General features: G+C 42.5%; 1 protein-coding gene across 6 annotated transcripts in view; it reads right to left on the bottom strand.

Moving 5' to 3' along the window:
- Positions 1–1,397: 1,397 nt before the first annotated feature.
- Positions 1,398–22,581, bottom strand: part of CCSER1 (coiled-coil serine rich protein 1) — a 1,130,035-nt gene continuing 1,108,851 nt past the window's right edge. For 4 of the 6 annotated variants that reach the window (XM_075929595.1, XM_075929597.1, XM_075929598.1 and 1 more), the window contains one exon: positions 1,398–3,356. In XM_075929595.1, the coding sequence (XP_075785710.1) occupies positions 2,871–3,356 (486 nt within the window). In that variant the 3' untranslated portion in view covers positions 1,398–2,870. The remainder of the gene's footprint in view (positions 3,357–22,581) is intronic. The other 2 variants (XM_075929599.1, XM_075929603.1) reach the window with 2 other exon arrangements.

Raw genomic sequence — 22,581 nt, 5'->3', positions numbered from 1 at the left:
TTTTTATACATGGCACTGTCTTAGAAAACTAGAGATTTTAGTACAAAGGAATCAATTCACTGAAAGAATGTCCACACGCTGTCGCTTTATGAGTTACTATACATACAAAAGGATCACACAAAGGACCCCTGTTTTACAGATACTGCTGTATTGTACATTAACATGTGGCTTACTCCCTTTTTAGGGCCAGATTTACACTGAGTATTACAAATAATATTATAACAATGCTGAAAATACTGATACAAAACTGCTTCAAGATATTTTTTAAAAAATATCCCTCACTTTAATTGTTCTGTTTTCTCCAGGGTTTTTTTTGAAAGTTTCATCTTTAAAAAAGATTTTCCAAGAAAATAGTAGCATTTAGAATGTTTTCTTGAAATTGTAGACCTTTTTAAATAACGTGTAATCCAAAAGTCCATTTTCCAGGAAAAAAATCAACTATAAATACAGTACATCAGTTAATTGAAGAGCTTTTTTATGCAGTATAGTACATTTGTGTCCCAGAAAAAAATGCCCTTGATTACAGTATTTTATTTATTTACAGATTTGAAATATAAATGCAAACATCAACTCTTGAGATTGGCCAGACTGAAAGCTATAATTAATAATCACTGTCTGTCTTTTTCAATCTACCTGTCATAACCTTAAGTCTTTGCTCAGATGAAAACATGGATTTGAATTGTGAAACCATGATACTACTGTTTTGTTTCTTAAAGCTGTAGACTTTAAATTACACTACATGTATCAAAGCAATATTTGGAGTCTTGAACACACATAATTCACTCAATGAAGCTGTTTTTTGCAAGTTTATAGTGCTCCATTTTGGCAATAACAACACACAAATAGAAACAAAGTGAGTAAGTTTGCATATATTCATCTTGTTTCACATGTGTCTAGATCTGCATACCCAATGTTAGCACTAGTAAAAATTCAGACAAACCTTGGTGTCTTCAACAGCAGATGATGTCTCAAAACTAGCCCTAAATCAAAACTCCAAGGCCTATAATCTAAAGGTACGTCTAGACTACATACCTCTGTCGCCAGAGGCATGTAGATTAGGCTACCAGACATAGGAAAATGAAGCGGAGATTTAAATAATTGCCACTTCATTTAAATTTACATGGCTGCCGCGCTGAGCCGACAAACAGCTGATCAGCTGTTTGTTGGCTCAGCGCGATAGTCTGGACGCGCGGGTGGCGACATCAAAGGTATTTGTCGACCACCCAGGTATACCTCATCCCAGGAGGCATACCTGGGTGGTCGACAAATATCTTTGATGTCGCCACCCGCGTGTCCAGACTATCGCGCTGAGCCGACAAACAGCTGATCAGCTGTTTGTCGGCTCAGCGCGGCAGCCATGTAAATTTAAATGAAGCGGCGATTATTTAAATCGCCGCTTCATTTTCCTATGTCTGGTAGCCTAATCTACATGCCTCTGGCAACAGAAGTTACACTTAATTGCGTAGCTAGGCAGAAGTTACACTTAATTGTAGGTAATTGTATGTAGTATTGTGTAACTTGCTTGATTGCTGACCTTCTGAAGTTTAGGAGTTTCATTTTCTATTAGGTGCTAGGATATGTTAGCTACTTGAATCTTTGAGTAAGGATCTGCTGAACCCCTTCTTCCTCCTCATCCTTAATTATGTATAAATAAAAAGAGAGGTGATCTTATTTAGCTTTATTAATCTGCTTCTTGTGTTGTGAAATGCTGGAGAGTCTTGTTATTCATGAGCTAACTACTATGTCTCAAAGCACTTAGTGATGTTGAGGTCTTCATTGACCACGATGGACCACCACCACCACCACCAACAACAACTATGTATGCAAACAGATTACCTGCTGTCAGAGACATTTTAGACCAAGTATCATGTTTTTATATGCCACACATTTAGTATATCTTGACTGAGATACACAGTTTCAAGCCTGCTGGAAGGAGCAACCAGGACTGCAAACTCCTCAGCATGATCAGATGACTTCAACTTCCTCTGTGACTAAAATACTCAACTGGGTTTTGATACGTGTGTAATATGACAATAGACTGCCAAACATGCTGAGTTAGTCCAGGTCATCAACTATTCCAGGTATTTAAAAACAGATACAGCATTAGAGATACACTGATATATGTCAGAGTCATTTGGACATCAGCAGATGAGGATCAAAGCTATCATCCACTAATTTGAATTCCAATTACTTTGTCTGAAATACTTGGTGAACCTGTGTGAACTGAACATTTAGAAGAAAATTAAAAGCCACCTTTTCCTCTACTGGTATGATGAGGCATTCTCAAAATTCACACAGCAGAAGGCGGCCAACACATCTCCACTTAATATATGAGCAAATTTCATTGTTCAAAGACACAGACAACCCCCCCCCCCCCAAATGTGGTACAAAGAGAGGGCCTCAAAGACTTCAGTCTTGTTCTCTCCCTTGTTCCTATACAATTCAGGAATGTTTACTAATTACTTACCTACTCATCCTCACATCTACTTTCACAATAACACCAATAAATAAATACAGTGCTATTTGAGATCACCTGCTGGAAAACTTGTATGTCAGTGGTTTATAGAGGCAAAAAGATCAAAAAAATATTGGGCCTATTTTGGACTAGAGATCCAAGCAAGATGGTCCCACTTATTACACACATGGCATGCCATACTCCATACCTTCAGCAAGACAATTCAATCTAGATACTTAAGTTAACATGCTAGTCCACCCCATCCCACCCTCTCTAAATGGGACATATGAAGCCCATGTACAATGTTAAGACAAAAAATGAAAGGTAAAAGCAGATGAGAACTTAAGACTGAGCACTAAATGAGCAATGTTCCCCCTTATCTGATTTAATCTTTCTACAATAAACATACAAGGACTCAGCCATCTTTTTGGCCTAAAGTCTGCAGCTCTGCAGTGTGTAAATTGTGGTGGAGAAAAACATTTTTCCTGCTATACATATGTAAGGAAATGGGTCCCCTTGGAGGCTGTCCAAATCTCCCTGTGAAAGTGGAATGCTGCCGGGGTCCAGCAGTCTGATCCTTCAGTGCCCCAGCCAACCCTGGGAAGTTCTCTGTCTTGGGTGTTGGCTTGGTTGTACTTTGTGCAGTGCTGGCCAAAACATTCTGGGTGACCTCTGAAGCGAGGGTCTCATACGTGCCTCTGGTGTGCTTGATGACTTCCACTATTTCTTTATCTTTCAGGAGGTTACTCAGACACAGACTTGACAGCTGACAGCTTTTGCTTTCATAGGCTGTTGCTTGGTTGCGCAATGAATATCTAAAAGGGTCCTCGGTGGGAGTATGTGCTGAATTTCTGTCCCTTGTGCTGAGGTTTTGGCTCACAACTTTGTTTAGATATGTAGCCTGTGGGGAGAGGGGGAACAGAAATTGGGGGAAAAAAGGCATTAACAAAAGCACATATTAAGAACAAAATGACATACAGCATGCAAAACATTCTCAGTGGAATCTGCAGAGACTGCATAGACTAGGCATTCAGTGTTCGTGGATTAAAATAAGAGACGTATCTCAAATGCTAGTGGAACTCTCAGGGCACAGCAAGTATGAAATGGAAATATTATTTATTTATATGTTTACAAAAAATCCCCTTAATCATAATAGTACTTAATACCTAGCTCGTATCACTTTCCATCTGTAGGTTACAAAGAATTTTAGGGATTGTCTATGCATGTAAAGAAAACCAGTTCTGAATAACTTTTTCTTAGTTCATTAGAACATGCTTAACTTTCAGCAGGAATGGAATCGCGAGGCCTCTGTTTGCCAGAGCTGGAAATGAGCAAGAGGGGATGGATCACTTGTTGACTATCTGTTCTGTTCATTCCCTCTCAAGCACCTGGCATTGGCCACTGTCAGAAGACAGGATACTGGGCTAGGTGTCCCTTTGGTGTGACCCAGTATGGCTGTCCTTGTGTTTTTCAATCTTAATGTGTGAGTAGTCTGATGTAAAGTAAATTTAGATATTTACTAATGTGCTTAAAGTGAAATATTTTACTGAATTAAGTCTTGAAGGATGCTGAACATACTAAATATATGTTGTAAGGGATATTTCAAAATATTGTCAACAAGTGTATCTTCTCTCTGTGTATGTGTATGTATGTGATTTGTGAAATCCAGAACTCTCTTGATTATCCCCTCCCATTGGGTATGGAACTCTATCATACCCCTTAGAAATGTTATACCCACCCATCTGGGTTTACAGCAGCAGTTCCCAACCTTTTCCAGATGGAGACCCATGGCAATTCAAAAACGGGGGGGCGGGGAGAGAGAGAGGCAGAGCCACTTGGGGAGACACTTGGCGACCCTTTTGAAATGTAATAGTAACCCATATTTGGGTCACAACCCATAGGTTGGGAAGCCCTGGTTTAGAGGAATCAGAGGACCAAATTTAAACCTCTGTGCATCTACTCACTGTCGTGCTCTTTAAAAAAGTTTACAATATTTTAATTTTAAATCACATGGAATATACAACAAAGTTTAAATTTTGAAAGGAAAATGTCCAAGAGAAAAGTTCTACCATGGTTGAAGAAGCAAACAGTATACTACATATCCATACTGATTAAAAGATTTCAATCGTGGGAGTCTGTAGTCAAAGATTTTTCACTATGGAAATGTAGTTTCCAGTGTGCTGAAATCTCCCTTACCCAACAGGTGCAGTTGGTGGCCTTCAATGTATGTTGCTGATGAGCTTCCATAACTTGAAATTTGGGCTCGTATGTATTCATGACAAATCTATCTATCTATCTATCTAACATCGGATGTTCGACTTCAACTTTCCTGACAAAAATTAAATAATATTCCGTTGCCACATTAAATAACTTTAGAAGGAAAATTCAAACTTTCCATGGAAGACATCAAAAACACTGAGCAGCTGTTCCTTTTAATGATCTAAAATGTGTAGGCATGAAAGGGAGACACAAAGACATAATGATGTTTCCAGGGTGTTCTTTAACAGGTATTTTATAACTTTCAGTCCATTTTATACTTTGCTCTTCTTTCAACAAGTAGCAAAACCATCAATTGTAACCTATTTTAAAAGTTATATTAGAACATTATTTTCCTTGTGTTTTATAGCTATGTCTCACGTTCTTGGATACTGTTCAGCAAACTAGTTCTGTTGTTCACTTGTGCTAAAAGACCAATATCACACTATAACTTTGCTGCCACTGAATGCTTCTAGGACATAGTGATTACCTTTTGACATTTACACTGCCATTTCTTTTATGTGCTCAGGTATTGCAACTTGAAGCCAGGGGAACCAAATCTGCTCCCAAACCTTATACTCTGAGTTTGCTAAACCAGTATTTTGAGAATTCCGTGAATCCATAATGAGCTTTGTATATTTTTCCATGAGAACCTGAATCAGTTACATTGTTTTCATGAACTATTAATTTTTTATTCATCCAAAATGAAGGGCAGAACAAATACAGTGTATGTGATTTACATATTTCTTTGAGAAGGACTTGTCTTAGATGTATACAGCTTATATTGAAGCACAGGTTCAGCTGTCTTAGACATTTGAAAAGTGATTTTCAAAAGCACACAGTATTACCCTCACAGGAAAATTAGGTGGACACAATGAGAAAGCTCTCTTTCATATGAGCTGCTACACAGCTCTAATATATAACCATGTTTAAACATCATTTTAAACAGCCACATAAAAATCATAAGGCAAGTAGTTTCAAAATGTTATCACACTGGTTTGTTGACATGCAACTGAGGTTGATGTAACTAAAAGAAATTTCAGTCAGGTTTGCCATTATTTCGAATTTTTTGAGCCAACCATCTGCAATAAGATTAGTGTGAAAAAATCTCGAATGGACTGTAACAATAGTCCTGTGAGTGACAGGGTTAAAAAAATCATGTTCCAGTTTTGAGAGCAGTTGCTGAAATGCTGCAGTTTCTTACTTGACAGTGGATATACTTCAGGACACATGTTCTGCAGTACTTTCATACTAAACCCTCAGCCCCGTTGGGGCTTGATTCTCAGCCCCACCCAATATACACTAGATGTTGCTGAGTAACAGGACCCTAATGCAGTAAGCTGCAGCTTCCTAGTCCTGCAGCAGACTTCATAACATCCTTGTCTCCTGCATAGCTTAGAGAAGCCTCAGCACTGCACCAACTTTGCTGGCTGGCTGAGTTCCAGGAAGCTAGTGTGCCAACTGGTATTTGCTGAAAGACCGCAGCAGTCTAGCCACACCCCCTTTCTTTTAGTCACACTCCGTGCGCCATCTGCAATCTCCGCCATCCAGTGAAATCTCCAACTGGATCTATCTACTTTTTGCACTATGGATCAGCAAAAGGAGTGTTACATGGGAAAGAGTGTGGCCTGTAATGTTTCCCACAAAACTAGATCCTTTTGGAACATAAAATGTGTAAGCCTCATATAAGCTGAATAAACTGTATCCTGTATATATTCTTCTGAGGACTGTAACACAACGACATTGTCAGCCAAATGGAAATTAACATTTTCATTTCATTCTGAAATGTTAATTTCAATTAAAAAATAAACAAAGTTGTTTTGAATTTTCTTCTTAGAAAATAAAAAAAAATCAACATTGACATTTTGTTAATGAGAACTTATTTCAATGAAATGACATATTTCATGGGAATTTCCAGTTACAAATTTCCAGTTCTGTGGGATGGTAGCGCGTGGACCCTATGAACTGTTTCCAATCTCAGCTGTTTTAGAGCTGTCCATGCTGGCACTAAATCAGATCAGATGGAAACAATAAAGACTGGATTGGTTCTTCAGTCTACCATAAGGAATTTTTATTGAAATGATTCTTGCACTGTTTGCAGAATTGGCAATTGTTTAAAGAGCTTGTGCTTGAGAATGGAAGGTGTTTTCAGGCATCTTAGCGAGATAACAGGTTCGTAACTGGGTACATTTCTCTCGTGTAGGATGAAAAAGCTTAAATAAATGATATCTTACTATCCCTCCAGAAAGCTTAAAAACAGAACATGCCATAAAAAACACTGGAGCTATTCATCACTTTCCATTTTCAAATCCAATGAGTGAAATGTGACAATGGTTAACAGAAAACCAATTGTGCTGGGGGGCATTTGAAAATGGATATTACTGTTGCCTGGTTTGTGATAATGTAATTATATAAAATAATAGCAGAAAACTAATGATAAAATCAATTTTAAGGCACTTATGCCCAAAGGCCTCTGGGTGCCTTAACATTAATAAAATATTATTCTTACAAATAGAGCAACTTTCCCGAATACATAATTCAGATAGAGCAGAAGAAATCCCAGTGACCAGAACACACTAACATCCAAATAAAATAAAAATGCTATCTCAGAATGAAACCAACAACAAGTCTCAGCCTAAGGACTCAATCGCTATTTGTGTTCCAGAGGTGCTGAGGAGAAGTAATTCCAGAGATGAACATTAATCTGGCCCGAGCATGGATACTGAAGACCCATAACTCCCATTTACTGTAGTGGGAGTTGCGGGTATGCAAAGAAGGCAGGCTGACTCTGCAAATGCAATACAAATGCTGAAGCAAAGCTTAATTCACATTCCTCTGTTCATGTCACAACCACACTTTAATTCCCGTGGGCTCAAAAACTCATAGACAGCAAGGCTATGTAAGGAAGCCAAGAGTAAAAGATAAAAGAGTGAATATGATAACGCTTCTCCAAAAAGAAACAAAACCCTCCCAACTTGCTTGTAAATTCATATGACTTTGAACAGCTTTCGTATCTCTGACAATTTATATAACCACTGATCTAATTTACCAAAACAGGTTAAATCAGTGTTTTGGTATATCCCATCTGTCACCATGTCAACTGCTTAATTTCTACAACATCTCAGTTTGTGCCCACCAGTCCCCAGTGTAGGGAATGATCCAATACGGAATGTAATTTAGCTACAGTAGGTAATTGTTCTTCATTTTAGTCTGTTTAAAAAGCACTCTTCTTTATTGATTTCAGGCTGCACCTGAACCATCACTATAGCTTTTACAACAACCTGAATTGGCTCCTAGTGATTAACTAATTCTGCCTTCTGGCAAGAGAAGCATAAACTATGTTACAGAAACAGAGCCCAGTATACAGAAATAATGAATGGGGGACCTGCGGTAGTGTCTTGAAAAGAGCCAGAAACAGGTGAAGTTGCCACCTGTAGTATCACCAGGAACAAAATGGATAAAGTACACATAAATCAAAGGGATTTATTTTCCCTACCACCTTTATTGACAAACTAAAGGCAAAAGATATTGTATGTATTAAATGCACCCCCTTCCCTAATAATGTCCATTTAAAGAGTAGTCCAGCAGAGTGTCAGTGAATTAAAGCAGCCAGCTCTTGCTGTCTTTTCATTTCAAGAGCGGCTAATGGGATTCTTAGGGAAGGTTTCAGATAATGGCAGTGCTTTGTGGCAGGATATGGACATTTAAGACAGGAATTAAGATATCCATTCAATTTGCTAAGCTAAATTATCCCTGAATAAGTTCATTGCTGTAACTAATAAAACATAGCTACAAGCAGGCAAGGTATAAAAGATTTAATGCTGAAGGTCTTACAAAGTAGGAAGAGAACAATGAAAAATTTCCTGTTATCATGCAGTAACTTAGAGTAACTCGTGGCTGTCTGCATTTTGGATCTTTCTACAGTTAACTGAAAGCCTTGCCCACCACTTCCACTGTGTGAAGCAAATGGAAATTTTTGCATATGTTATTACAGCTATTTGTCATTACCCTTCAAATTAAAGTTTTTGCAGCTCTTCGCATTGCTTTGCAATTGAGCAGCAGAGTTGATTCCTCCATTATGATGAAAAATTAGTTCAGGTGTTCAGTATTTCTTGTCTTTTGCTACAAATTTAAACCCAAATAACCCTAAAAACAATAACCAGCTTCATCAACTGCAAACTACTAGTGAGGTTTTTAATTATATAGCCACAGTGGAACTAAAATTCACTTGTGCCATGTATGCATGTAGAATATACTATGTGATATAATAAATTATAATTTAGACCATTTGCAAGAGGTCAACCAGGCAACCAGGTTGGTAAGACAACACACAGAAGGTAATTCCTTAGCAGAAGGGCTCCCCCTCCCCCCCCATTTATTTCTGATGTTGATAAGAGAAGGAAAGGAAGATGAATAGAATATTTACCTATCCTGTTCAAATAACTAATGCTCTCTCAGTCCTGGAAAGGGTCCATCTGTGTGATCCCTTTACAAGGCTGAGGCCTAACTTCTGGAAAATAGAAAAATGGATTCCTTGGAGCACCAGGTTTATTTCAAAAGGCAGGTGACAAGTGAGATAAGGGTAAGTGATCTGATCACAGGTCCAAGAGTCAAAATCCAGAGTTCTTATCCAAGCTCTGAAGCTGCCTATTTCTGAGGCTTCAGTGACATCACTTAGGGCCTGATGTTCTGACCTGCAGAGCATGAGTGACCAATGCTGATGTGGGATAGGTAATTAGTTATGAAAATCAGTCCCAACATGGTTCTTCACTGGTAAAGTGGGATGGTATCAACTACCTTACATGGATACTGTGAAAGTCAGAGTTTATCATTTCGAAAATGAAAACTGCTGTGTTGCATACGGGCTAAGTATTATTTAATTATAACATTTATTCTCCACTCTAATCTCTTATTCAGTGTGGATCATTATTACATATGCTGACCTTATTTCATGTACAGAATAGCTGCCGAAGATAATTTTGCTGTAAATATAGATATTGTGCAGCCTGATCTGACAATTTAAATAGCAAAGAGTTGTATGTCAATATAATAAACTTTAAATATATGTAACTACAATTTACTAAAAAAAAAACCTACTGTTAATACAAGTTGTTGAAATTCCAGGTTTCAAGTACATGACTGGCAATGTGATGTTTGAGATAAACAACCAAAGTTGTTATTGTTTTCAGCTGTGTATATATATATTAGCTCTATATATACCTTTAGCTAAGGTTTTTTGACCACCAAGTATTCTACATATTATAATGAAGTCCATATAATTTGAGTACATTTCAGTGAAGTGGAAGACCAGGATGCAATTGTCAGCTTTCAGGGATAGCCTTCCAGGGAATTTCTTAAATATTGAGTCAGTTCTAGAATATTTCTCCAAGGGTTAAATATCTGACAAATGTTTTATGGACAGAATTTAAAAAAACCAATAGTCAGTGATCAAACAAATTCAACAGAAATTCTGCATTGCATAACAAAGATTTTAAAGTGAATCTAAACAGATACAATTGATTGACATCATACAACAAATATTTATTTTGGCTAAATGCAAGATGAAAATATTCATTAGCAATCCCTTGATTCGCAAGGCTCTCCCTTTAGTAGTCAAAACAAAATACAGGACTATGTAGCACTTTAAAGACTAACAAGATGGTTTATTAGATGATGAGCTTTCGTGGGCCAGACCCACTTCCTCAGATCAAATAGTGGAAGAAAATAGTCACAACCATATATACCAAAGGATACAATTAAAAAAAAGTGAACACATATGAAAAGGACAAATCACATTTCAGAACAGAAGGGGGATGCGGGGGGGGGGGGGGGGGGAGAAAGGAAGGTGAATGCCTGTGAGTTAATGATATTAGAGGTGGGGAAGGGTAGATGTCTGTGAGTTAATAGTATTAGAGGTGATAATTGGGGAAGCTATCTTTGTAATGGGTAAGATAGCTGGGGTCTTTGTTCAGCCCCCCGCGGAGAGTGTCGAATTTTAGCATGAATAACAGTTCAGAGGATTCCCTTTCAAGTGCAGATTTGAATGTCTTCTGAAGTAGGATGCAGGTGAGTAGGTCATTGAGACAGTGTCCTTTCTGGTTGAAATAGCAAGCAACTGTTTTTTCTTTGTGATCCTGTCTAATGTCTGTTTTGTGGGCATTGATTCTTTGGCGAAGTGTCTGGCATACAGGAATCCAAATCTCATCACCTCTGAAGCAAAATGCAGGACAATGTAGCACTTTAAAAACTAACAAGATGGTTTATTAGATGATGAGCTTTCGTGGGCCAGACCCACTTCCTCAGATCAAATAGTGGAAGAAAATAGTCACAATCATATATAGTTGTGACTATTTTCTTCCACTATTTGATCTGAGGAAGTGGGTTTGGCCCACGAAAGCTCATCATCTAATAAACCATCTTGTTAGTTTTTAAAGTGCTACATTGTCCTGCATTTTGCTTCAGCTACCCCAGACTAACATGGCTACATTTCTATCACTATTCATCACCTCTGTGTATTTTTAACATCCTAATATATCAGCACATCAAGCACAAGAGAATGGTTCCTTCCTTCCTTTCACATAATGGCATGAACTAATTGAAACTAAGTACATTTCTAAGGCTATGTCTACACTGCACACTTATTTTAAAATAACAGAGTGCACATCTACACAGCAAGCCAGTTATTTTGAAATAATTTCAAAATAATGGGCTTCTTATTCTGACTTCTATAACCCTCATTTTACAAGCACTAAGGGAAATCGAAGTAAGAGTGTTCTTCCTTTGACTTCCTGCCATGTAGACAGTGCCAAACGCGGAGTTAAGCTACTTCAACTTCAGCTACGCAATTAACGTAGCTGAAGATGCATATCTTAACTTGACTTGAACCCACAGTGTAGATGTACCTTAAATCTGTTTAAAGTGTGCCTTGTACAAAAAGAGCTAGTATCTCAAAAATGGAGCTGAATTGCATGAAACCAATATACTTGTATCTCATGCTTTTTCTCCACAAAATAATCCCTTTGTTACTGGGTTCCAGAGATTAGCATCCTTAGTTTTATCAGCCCTGGAGAGTGAACCGCTGGTGGAAACAGGGGAGTTGCATATACTGACACAGAGTGTTCAGCTGCAAGCATGTTAATCCATGGAGCCATCTTGCAGCTCCAGATACAATGCTGCAAAGGAGAAATCAAATGATTTACAAAAAGGGCAAGTTGTATCCTGATGAGGAAGAAAAAAAATCCTAATTATCCTTTAATTGACTCTGATCATTATTTTTATGACAAGAAGACTCAGCGCAAAACATCCCTAAAGAGAAACAGAAATTAATCTGAATATTTTATCTTTCAGGGGCACCTGTTTCATGAGTAAAACACAATAGACTAGTCAGATTTTCTCATTGCTAAGATAAGATGCCAGGTTTAAGCATTCTAATCTTGTTAGACTGAAGTAACGTAACATTAAAGTCAATCTTCAGCCTTAACTGGATAAGACAAGATGAAGCATCGGGATTGCAAAATGATATAAAATCTTAGCCTGTAGTATCTGTTCAGAAAATCTTTTATAAAATATTTCAAAACCTGGTATTATAGCACTGATAACCACAGTCCCCTTCACTGACTATGACGAGACGATTTCACTTAAGTGACCCTCTCTTAAAATCTATCATTAACTACAAATTTTGTAAATCTGTTCCAAATAAATTGTAGTTTAAGCTTTCTTGCATCCAAATGATACTTGCAACTAGAGCAAGAACCAAAACAGCACAGACATCATCCTCAGTGCAGAGACAAAATGAGGAAAGGGTACAATGCAGAGAAAAAAATTCAGACAGCTAAGTTCATAATACCAAATCTTTTTCTGCACAGTAAAACTGACCTCAAATCTTATGCATCATGTCAGTATGGAGCAACTTTTGCTCTTTGATCTCACAGTGACAATATTAGCTATATTTATAGTGAGAGAATCTAGGGAAAAATCATAGAACTGCTCTCGCAGACAACAGGTATAATAGCCAGAGAGACAACATAACCCCCATAAAGTCAAGAATCCTTCCTGTGCAAAAGAGGTACTGCTGAGTCAATAGGCTGAACATCAATAATTGCCCTGCATATCTTCTATATTCCCACAGGACCCAACTGAGCAACAGATACAAGAGATATGCTCATGCTTACAATTAACAAAATACACACAGTAATATGGTTACAACGCTCCTAGTACTGTATAATAACAAAGAGACTGGAACAGGTTTCCTTCCTAGAACAGCTGCTTGCACTGAGAAAGAAAGAAAGAAGAACGAAGAGATTATATACAACTTCTAATATATTTTATATAACTGGACTTTTAAATCCAAGGCTTTAGTGAAGAGGGACCATTCTGATACCATCTCCTGCATAATACAGGCCACCGGTTTCATCTTATGTTTCCCACATGTAGCCCAAAGGAAATCATGACATGGTTTGGTAATCTGTTCCAATAGTTAACTACTTTCTAGGCCCTAAATTGGAATGCAAAGCCACTCTGTCGTGGTCCTCTAAATTCAGGATAAACACAAAGTAATTTCTCTGACTCATGCTGACAAAGTGATCTTGTTAAATCCAACCAGCAATCCTGTCCTGTCCCTCTTCCAACCAGCTCTGGGCAAGAGTGGGGTCTCCTCCCGGCCGTGGAAGAATAGTTTGCTACACAGCAGGAGGGTTGCATGGAGCTCAGTAGGGCAGCCTGAGCGCTGCCATGACCTGGGCAGCAGCACTCAGCTGGCGGTGGGGAGGCAGCGCAGGGTTAGGTGAAGGGGGCGGGGCGGGCACCGGAGATTCCGGGGGTAGGACTAGTGCTGGGCTAGTAGTCAAGGACCTACGGGGGGCAAGGCTAGCACTGGGGCACTCTGGGGAAGGAGCTAATACTGGGAACCGGGGGGCTGGCATGGCGGGGGAGGGGAGTTGGGTGCAGTGGGGCTCTGAAAACAGGAGGCTGGCACTGGGAGGTCTGGTAGTGGGAGGCTGGCACTGAGGCGTTTGGGATGGAGGGGACGGAGGGTGGGTGGGTGCAGGGTACTCTAGGTCAGTGGCTGGTGTTGGGGGGATAGTGGAGGGTGGGGGGCTGTAGGGGCTAGGGCTGGTTCTGTGGCTCTGGGAGCTGGGGCTTTTTATACCGTGGACCGGCAAACCCATTCACAAACTTTTGGCGGACTGATAAACATTTTATTTGCATATTTGAATATTCATTATTTGTATTATTTGCATAAAGATGGTTGGGAACCACTGTCTTAAAGTAAACATGTTAAGCCAGGGGTTCCCAAATTTTTTGACACGGGGACCAGTAAATCCATTCACGAACTTTTGGAGGACCAGTAATGGTCATGTGAATATTTGCATATTCATTAATCAAATTATGAATATTCAAATAAGTTGTTTCTGGACCTCCCAAATCTCCCAGTGCCAGCTTTAGCAAAGCTTTTGATATCGTCACCCATAATATTCTTGCCAGCAAGTTAAGGAATATGGATTGGATAAATGGGGCTGTAAGACAGACAGAAAGCTGGTTAGACCAGGGTTTCCCATACTTTTTACTTTAATTGGAACCCTTTTTTTTCAGTTCTGCTTTTTGCAGCCCAAAAATATAAGCACATGAAAAACAAACGAAGGAAATATCAGACATATAACATGTCTGATATTTTCTCAGTAGGTAAGTTGTATTATTACTAGATGTATCAGTTTGTAGTTTCAAACTGCCTGGCTGGCAAATGTGCTCAGGCTGCATGAGTGTGTCTACCAGCCAGATAGTTCGCAACTACTCGAGGGGTGTGTGTGTGTGTGGGGGGGGAATGACTGTAGAATCCCTGTGCCAGACTAACTCGTGCTTTGTGGGTGGGGGGGGGGGGGAGACGGGAATGGGGTCGGGTCAGTCCCACTCCCCGCAGGCCAATTCATTCCTCCCCAATGCTCCTCTTGCTGTGCCTCTGGCCAGCCCCACTTCCCCCAACCCCCTCCCTGGCAGCCAGTTCTCCCCCGTTTCTCCTCCCAATCTCCCTTGGCCAGCCCCACTGCCTGCATCCAGCCCTCCTTCCAGCAGCCACTTCTCCCATCCCACCCACATCTTCCCCAGCCAGCGCCCTGCCCCCAACCTCACACCCCCCGGCAGCCCTGCTTCCACCGGCCCCTCAATATCCCCAGCCTGCCCCGATTCCCCCGTCCAGTGCTGCTTCCGGTGGCCAGCTCTCCCCTCCTCCTCACCCCAGAATCCCCTAGCACCTGCACCTTCCCTTAGCCCTGCACTCTCCTGGTGCCTCCTTTTTCCCTAATATCCACCCCCTCACCAGTCTCTGCCCCATTCCCCTCCTGCCCCTCTGTGCCCCCCCCACACGATTTGCTCCATCCTGACTTTCCTCATGCCCACCCCTTCTTTCAAGCCTTCTCCCAGCACCTCCCCCTCCAGCCCCCAGTGCCCTTCCCCTCTCCTCTCCCAGCATCACCCTGTCCTCCTCCCACTGACACCTCCCCTCCTGCCCTTTCCCTCATGGTCTGCACTTGGCCCCCTGGCATTTGTCTCTCCCGCACCCCTGTCCCTTGGGACCTTCCCCTCCCAAGCCCCTTCTCCCCCTTTCCCCACCCTTCTCCTCTCCTCGCTGCCGCACGAGCCGGTTCCCACCTTCTCTTTCCACATTGCGGGGCCGGGGGCCGCGCTCAGGCCCTGGAGGCCGAACCCAGAGCCAGCCAGGCCCCGCCATGTGCCTCACGCGGGTTTCAAAACCCCGGGTTGTGACATCACGTCCTCCCTGCCCACGTGCAACGCCATGCATGGGCAGCAGGCGGCGAAGAGGAGCCGCGCGTGGCAGAGACATCCGGGGCCGAGGGGACGCTCTGGGGGTGAGGCCGGAGAGGACGCGCGGGGGCGGGGCCCGCTCCAGGCAGAGCTGGGGAGAGACCCAGCTCCACATAGCGCTGGAGCAGGGCCCGGCTCTTAACTCGCCGGCACTTCCGGGTGCAGGGGCGCGGGGCCCGATTCGACCAGATGGGTCAATCGGCCTAAGGGCCGGCAGCCACCAGGTACGCTGAGGACCGGCAACCGGGCCGCGGACCATAGTTTGGGAAATGCTGTGTTAAGCGATCAAGTGATGTATGATGTGCCTGTGTATAGAGAGGATATGTTAAATTGACCAAATCGTTGATTTCTCCTGCTCATCAAATAATCTTTAAATGGAAAGAAAAGCCTTCCCTTTTAGTAGCCAAAGCTGAATGCTAAAGTATATCTAAATTCAAAACATTATGGGCTCGTCTACACAGGCCCCTTTTCCGAAAGGGGCATGCTAATTTCACAGGTCGTAATAGGGAAATCCGCGGGGGATTTAAATATCCCCCGCGGCATTTAAATAAAAATGTCCGCCGCTTTTTTCCGGCTTTTAGAAAAGCCGGAAAAGAGCGTCTACACTGGCCCCGATCCTCCGGAAAAAAGCCCTTTTCCGGAGGATCTCTTATTCTTACTTCAAAGTAGGAATAAGAGATCCTCCGGAAAAGGGCTTTTTTCCGGAGGATCGGGGCCAGTGTAGACGCTCTTTTCCGGCTTTTCTAAAAGCCGGAAAAAAGCGGCGGACATTTTTATTTAAATGCCGCGGGGGATATTTAAATCCCCCACGGATTTCCCTATTACGACCTGTGAAATTAGCATGCCCCTTTCGGAAAAGGGGCCAGTGTAGACGTAGCCTATATGTCATGTGTGTGTTTCACTAAAAAGGAAGGGTATGTCTACACTACCCCGCTAGTTTGAACTGGGGGGGTAATGTAGTCATCCGCAGTTGCAAATGAAGCCCGGGATTTGAATTTCCCGGGCTTCATTTGCATGAAGCCGGCCGGCGCCATTTTTAAATGCCGTCTAGTTCGAACCCCGTGCCGCGCGGCTACACGTGGCACGGAGTAGCTAGTTCGGATTAGGCTTCCACGAGGAGTACAGCTAGTTCGGATTAGAAGCCTAATCCGAACTAGCTACTCCGTGCCGCGTGTAGCCGCGTGGCACGGGGTTCGAACTAGCCGGCATTTAAAAATGGCGCCGGCCGGCTTCATGCAAATGAAGCCCGGGAAATTCAAATCCCGGGCTTCATTTGCAACTGCGGATGACTACATTACCCCCGCTAGTTCGAACTAGCGGGGTAGTGTAGACATACCCGAAGCTATTTATTTGAAAAATAGTCCATTTTGAAATGAAAGGTGTAAATGTGAAGTTGAAGTCTTGAAACTAGATTTAGCAGTTTGTTCTGAGTTAAATGCAGATAGCTACGGGAATCTGTAACCAGCATGGAGCTGTGTCATTACAAGTTCTTATTTATATTACACAGTGTCTTCCTGAAATCACTGATAAAGGTTTTTAATCTTTTTTCCTTATAACATCCATTAAGCTTAATAGGATTTAAATCTCACACTATCAACTTAAAAAAAAGAGTTAATGCAAGACTACGTTCCTGTACAAAGGAAAATAAAACCAGAATTGATATAAACACGAACATGTGCTCACTGTATGCTACAGACGCATATATAGACATACTGTGTTTTGTTTATTTTTATGTAAGACAGAATCTCTGTTCTACCTCCCTCTGTACAGCTTTTTAATCTGATCGCACTATTTCTACAGAGGTGTTTATAATTAATCTCACACATGCAGAAAGGGAAAAACCTTGTATGAAGACCTTACAGGAGAAAGAGCTGGAAGAGGAGAACCGTCAGGTCCACTGAGGGGAATAGCCAATGGGGGCATCTTCCCCGGGGCCCTGCGATACAAAAGAGCTGGGGCTCCTGGCCACCATTGCTGCCACTGTGGCAGCAGCATCAGCTGGGTCCTTTAAATTGCCACCAGAGCCCTGGGCAGTGCTAAGGCCAGCTGTGGAGGAGGGGAGTGGCACAGTCTGGGTGGCACTGAGGGTTGACTGCCCTTCTGCCCCTTCCACCCAAGGCCCCTCTCCTTCCAGGATTGCTGAGCCACCCCCAGCTTTGCCCAGGGGGGCCATCAATTCTATCAGGGAACTGGAATTTCAAAGCAAAAAAGGCTACAGTCAAAGAGCATCCATATACACCAAAACTCCTTCTCTCGCACACACAAGCACACACCTCTTTCAGCATTTAACTTCTGGCTAATTTCAAGACACTAAGCATATCATACTTCACTGTACTCTGGGGGAGGGGGGAGATTTTGCACTTCACACCTAATATTCATGGCTATCTCTCACAGAAATTAACACTAGCTTGACATTTTAGTATGCTAAATGCTAGATAAGAATAAAACTTATAAAATAAATGCCATTCCCTTTATTATTTACATGGTATCAGCGAAATCTGTAATTAGGTACTCTTGGTTAATTATACATGATGTCCACCAGTTACGACTGTCAGTGGAGTGAAGGAAATGAGATAAGCCTACCTGTGAAATCCCGTGGTATCAGTGGAGTAGGACTGACAGAACTCAGAGCAGAAATTGACCCAATTTGAAATACAAGGGATGCAAATTATTTTTGTGGACTTGTTTTTACTAGCTGGGAGTTTGTACCTCCAATTGCAGTGTCGATGTACCTTCAGAAACATGATGCAACTTTCACATAGTTCACATGGAAGATTATTAAAATCCTTTTATATTTATGTAAGAAATGTTTTCTTTCTTAACACCTAGCAATTATTATTTCACAAGTAGTTCTATCACCTCTACCAAATAATTTAGCATAATTTGCAGAATGTTACACTGCTGCTCTATTTCCTTGGTGACTGCTTTTTTATTTCACGTGAGACTGAATCATTTGGGGGAAAATGATGGCTATCGCCTAAAACAGAGTGGCTGTGTCTAGACTGGCCAGTTTTTCCGGAAAATCAGCCGCTTTTCCGGAAAAACTTGCCAGCTGTCTACACTGGCCGCTTGAATTTCCACAGAAGCACTGACTTCCTACTGTAAGAAATCAGTGCTTCTTGCGGAAATACTATTCTGCTCTCGTTCAGGCAAAAGTCCCTTTTGCACAAAGCTTTTGTGCAAAAGGGCCAGTGTAGACAGGTCAGATTTGTTTTCCGCAAAAAAGCCCCAATTGCGGAAAAGCGCATCTAGATTGGCACGGACACTTTTCCACAAAAAGTGTTTTTGCGGAAAGGTGTCCGTGCCAATCTAGACACTCTGTTCCGAAAATGCTTTTAACGGTACTGCTTTCTTGAGGTGATACCTGAGAAATAGTATCACATTGCTATGTTAGATCTTCTCTGACACATTTTACTAGGTAGGAGCAGGAGGTGAATACATTCTACTTAAGCAACTAGAAACTCCTGGCTAGTAACAACAAGTCCACACAAAAAAAACCCCACCTTACATCCCTTCTATTTCAAATTGGGTCAAACACTGCTCTTCGTTCTGTCAGCACAACTCCAATGATATCATTGGATTTCACAGGAAAGCACTTTAGTAACATTAATTTTCATCATGTTTTTTAGGCATGCAAGTAAGAAACTGCCTAAATCAGGCCCAATTCAGAGCAGAATTAAATTGATTACTTTAAAATTAAGTTAAAAAAACATTTTTCCGTTTTCTGTCTTTTTAAACAGATATCCTCTATGATGTGGGAGATTCTATGCAGACACTTACATACACCCACATGCACTCACTAACAGGGCTCATGGTTTAATGAATTCATCTTTAAAGTGACAAATCCATTTTTGTTTTTAATTCTGCTCTGACAAAGTCAATATTTGACATTTGCTTTAAGTATTTTGGTGTTCACTAAGCTTGCTACTGTATGTGGCATCCATGCCAACTGTCAGCTTTAAACTTTCAAAGGGTCACTGTCTAACTCATAATTTTGTTGTTTTCTAAGCTTCATTTACTCATTGAGAAAAATGTTGTTTGGTATATGAAGCTATTTTTGATGTTAGTGGGCTAGCCATCATCTCCATAATAAGTTTCCTTCTGCTAAAACACCCTGTTTACTTAGCAGCATGTTAGTAATGAACAATTTGTATTCACATTAAAATGTTTGGGTGGATTTTTTGGAACACGCTACACCTAGAGGAAAGAACAATTATTGATTTCTCCCCCAAGATTAGACTGTGTGGTTTCATTACATCTGTTCAGAAATAGATAGATGAACTCAGTCCCTTTAAAAACAAACCATTGGGCTTTTATAGTTTTCAGGTTTTAATGAGAAATTGTAATGATGTCAGTGTTTGCAATGGTCTTTCCACCAGAACCCCTCTCCACCAAAAACCAAATGCAATATGTAGAAAAATAAATTGCATTATATTTAACATATACAATATTTCAGTAGAGGCTCTGATGAAAATTGCCTAGCTGCTGTAAAACCTTCTCCTCCTCATTATGAATGTGTCACTTTGCAAGGCTAATGTCATTAATATACTTGCTCTTCAGTGTCTCATCTTTAGGCTGTTCAGCTTTGATCATTTTTCTATTTGAATTTCCCTTCTATTTCCTTTACCCTATATACTTGAGTCCCCATCTCAACAGTACCTGAAAGCCTTTGAAACATGAATGTATTTATCCTCATGATATCCCAGTGATGATGACAAGTATTGCCACCATGGGAAAATGAGGCATAAAGAGGTTAAATGATCCCTTGAAATATTTGTTAACTCTTATGCTAAACAATCTGTTCCATCTAGGATTTAGCAGTGAGACTCTGAGGTTTTATCTACGTGTAGAGTGCTGCAGTGCTGCACAGCTGTAGCACTTTAGTGAAGATGCTACTCCACTGAAAGGAGAGTGTTGCCTATCAGTACAGTAAATCCACCTCTGCAAGAAGTGGAAGCTATGTCAATGGGAGAAACTCTCATGCTGACACACTATTCTCTACACCAGGAGTTAGGTAACTGAAAAACTGAGTGGATTTTTCCCATGCCTGAGCCACACAGTCATATTGATGTAAGTTCATAATGCATTCCTGGCCTTAGTTTCCTAGACCTGAAGACGTGCTCTGTGTAAGCTCAAAAGCTTGCCTCTCTCACCAACAGACCAATACAAGATATTACCTTACCCATATTATCTACCTAAGTTTTGTTTGTGAGGATTTTTTAGCTATTGCACATGCAGCTTTCGTATCAGAGGGTACGTCTACACTAGGATAACAGTTGTTATCCTGGAAAAACAAAACTACACTGCAAATGTTCTGACAGCAATAAACCTCATTCTACAAGGAAGAAGCCTGTTTCCAAAAAAGCTTTTTTGGGAAAAGGTGTGTGTGGACACGGAAGAGGGAGTTCTTTCAAAAAAAAGAGGCCTCCAGGAAATAACACAGGTGCCCTGCTGGCCACTCCATCCAGACTCATCACAACGCTATTGTTCCTGTCATCAGGCAGCTCTTAAAGCTGCAGACACTGGGGACAGGGCTTATGGCAGGAAGACGGCCCAGAGAGCTGCAGCATACCGTGCGGCTGCCAGTGCCACACATCTCGGCACCCGTGTTCCAGCCACGAGCCTCCCAAGAGCACACTGGTCCTCCCAGGGAGCATGCACAGAGTTCCCAGGAGCCTGCCAGGGGCTGGAAAAGGCGTACGCTGTCCTGGTCTGGGACAGAGACCCTGACCCTCCTGGAGGTATGGGGCAAGGACGAGAACCTCCAGGATCTCCGCTCCAGACGGCACAATGCTGATATGTATGGCCAGATGGTCGAGACCTGGACCATGAAGGGCCGCCACAGGAGCCTTGAGCAGGTCCGGAGCAAAGTTAAAGAGCTCCAGCAGGGCTACACCAGGGCAAAGGAGTGCAACTCTCGCTCTGGAGCAGGACCCCACTCTTGTCCCTACTATGAAGAACTGCACTGCATCCTGGGGGGGGGAGGCGATGCAGCCCCTTCTCCCACCCAGGGGTCCCAGCCCACTAGGAAGACTAGGAAGGAACGGCCATCACCATCACCCTGGAGCCGGTAACCCAGAGCCTGGATGTCTCTTATGCATCCTCCAAGGCTGGGGAGGGATCATCAGGGCTCACTCTCAGGGCAGGGGAGGTGGGCACTGAGGGGCTGTGGTGTGCTTGTCGCTCGGCCTTCTCACCCTGGCCCTTACGCTGCAGTCTGTGCACGTGGATGTACATGCAGCGCCAGGCTGTGCCACGCAGCCCCAGGAGGCAGACCCGGAGCACTCCTGCTCACAGGCTCTGGGGAGGCCAGACACACTTCTGACCCCCGGGGGGGGGGGGACGCCTCCCATCATGAGCCACCACTGGAAGGAGGCTGGGGACAAGGGCAGGCGCCCGCCCGCACACAGACTCTGGAGTGAGGCACACGGCATACAGGCATGCCTGCACACTGGAGGCACCATCCGCTCCTGGGGAAAGCACTGCCAGGCGCAGGTGTGTGTGCGGCCCCCTGGAAGCCCAGGCATCTCGAGGCCCCTCTCCCAACCATTGGATTCCAGTGTGGCCCAGACACTTCCCTTGCCTGCTTGTCCGTTGGACGTGGAGGGTGGTTGTGGCGGGAGAGGCCTCATGAACAGTCTCTCCAGGAATTACTAATCACCTCTCTTTATTCTCCCCAGCCAGAATGTCCGTGTCTGTGAGGCGACCATCACCAGACGAGCCAGCTGCCGGACCCTGGGGGAACCGCAGTCATGAGGATCTGATGAGGGACCACGTGAGGGACCGCTGGCCCAGAAGGTCAAGGATGACGCCCAATGGTAGGCCCAGATGAGGACCAAGCTGCTGTAGCAGGGCCGCAACTTGTGTGCCACCAACCAGGAGATGATGGCATACCCGGCTACAGTCCCTGCTCTAAACCCTGCTTTCCCCTCCCATGCCTGACCCCGCTCTAGCCCCCCTCCTGCCTGTCTTCCTGTTCTCCCAGCCCCCCCCGCCCCCAAGGTCACTGGACATGAGGTGGAACAAGCACTCGAACCACACGTCAGTCTCAG

Source organism: Pelodiscus sinensis, chromosome 5 (assembly GCF_049634645.1).
Source record: "Pelodiscus sinensis isolate JC-2024 chromosome 5, ASM4963464v1, whole genome shotgun sequence".
In the NCBI taxonomy this organism is placed as follows: Eukaryota; Metazoa; Chordata; order Testudines; family Trionychidae; genus Pelodiscus; species Pelodiscus sinensis.
This window is presented reverse-complemented; position numbering and strand designations above follow the sequence as displayed.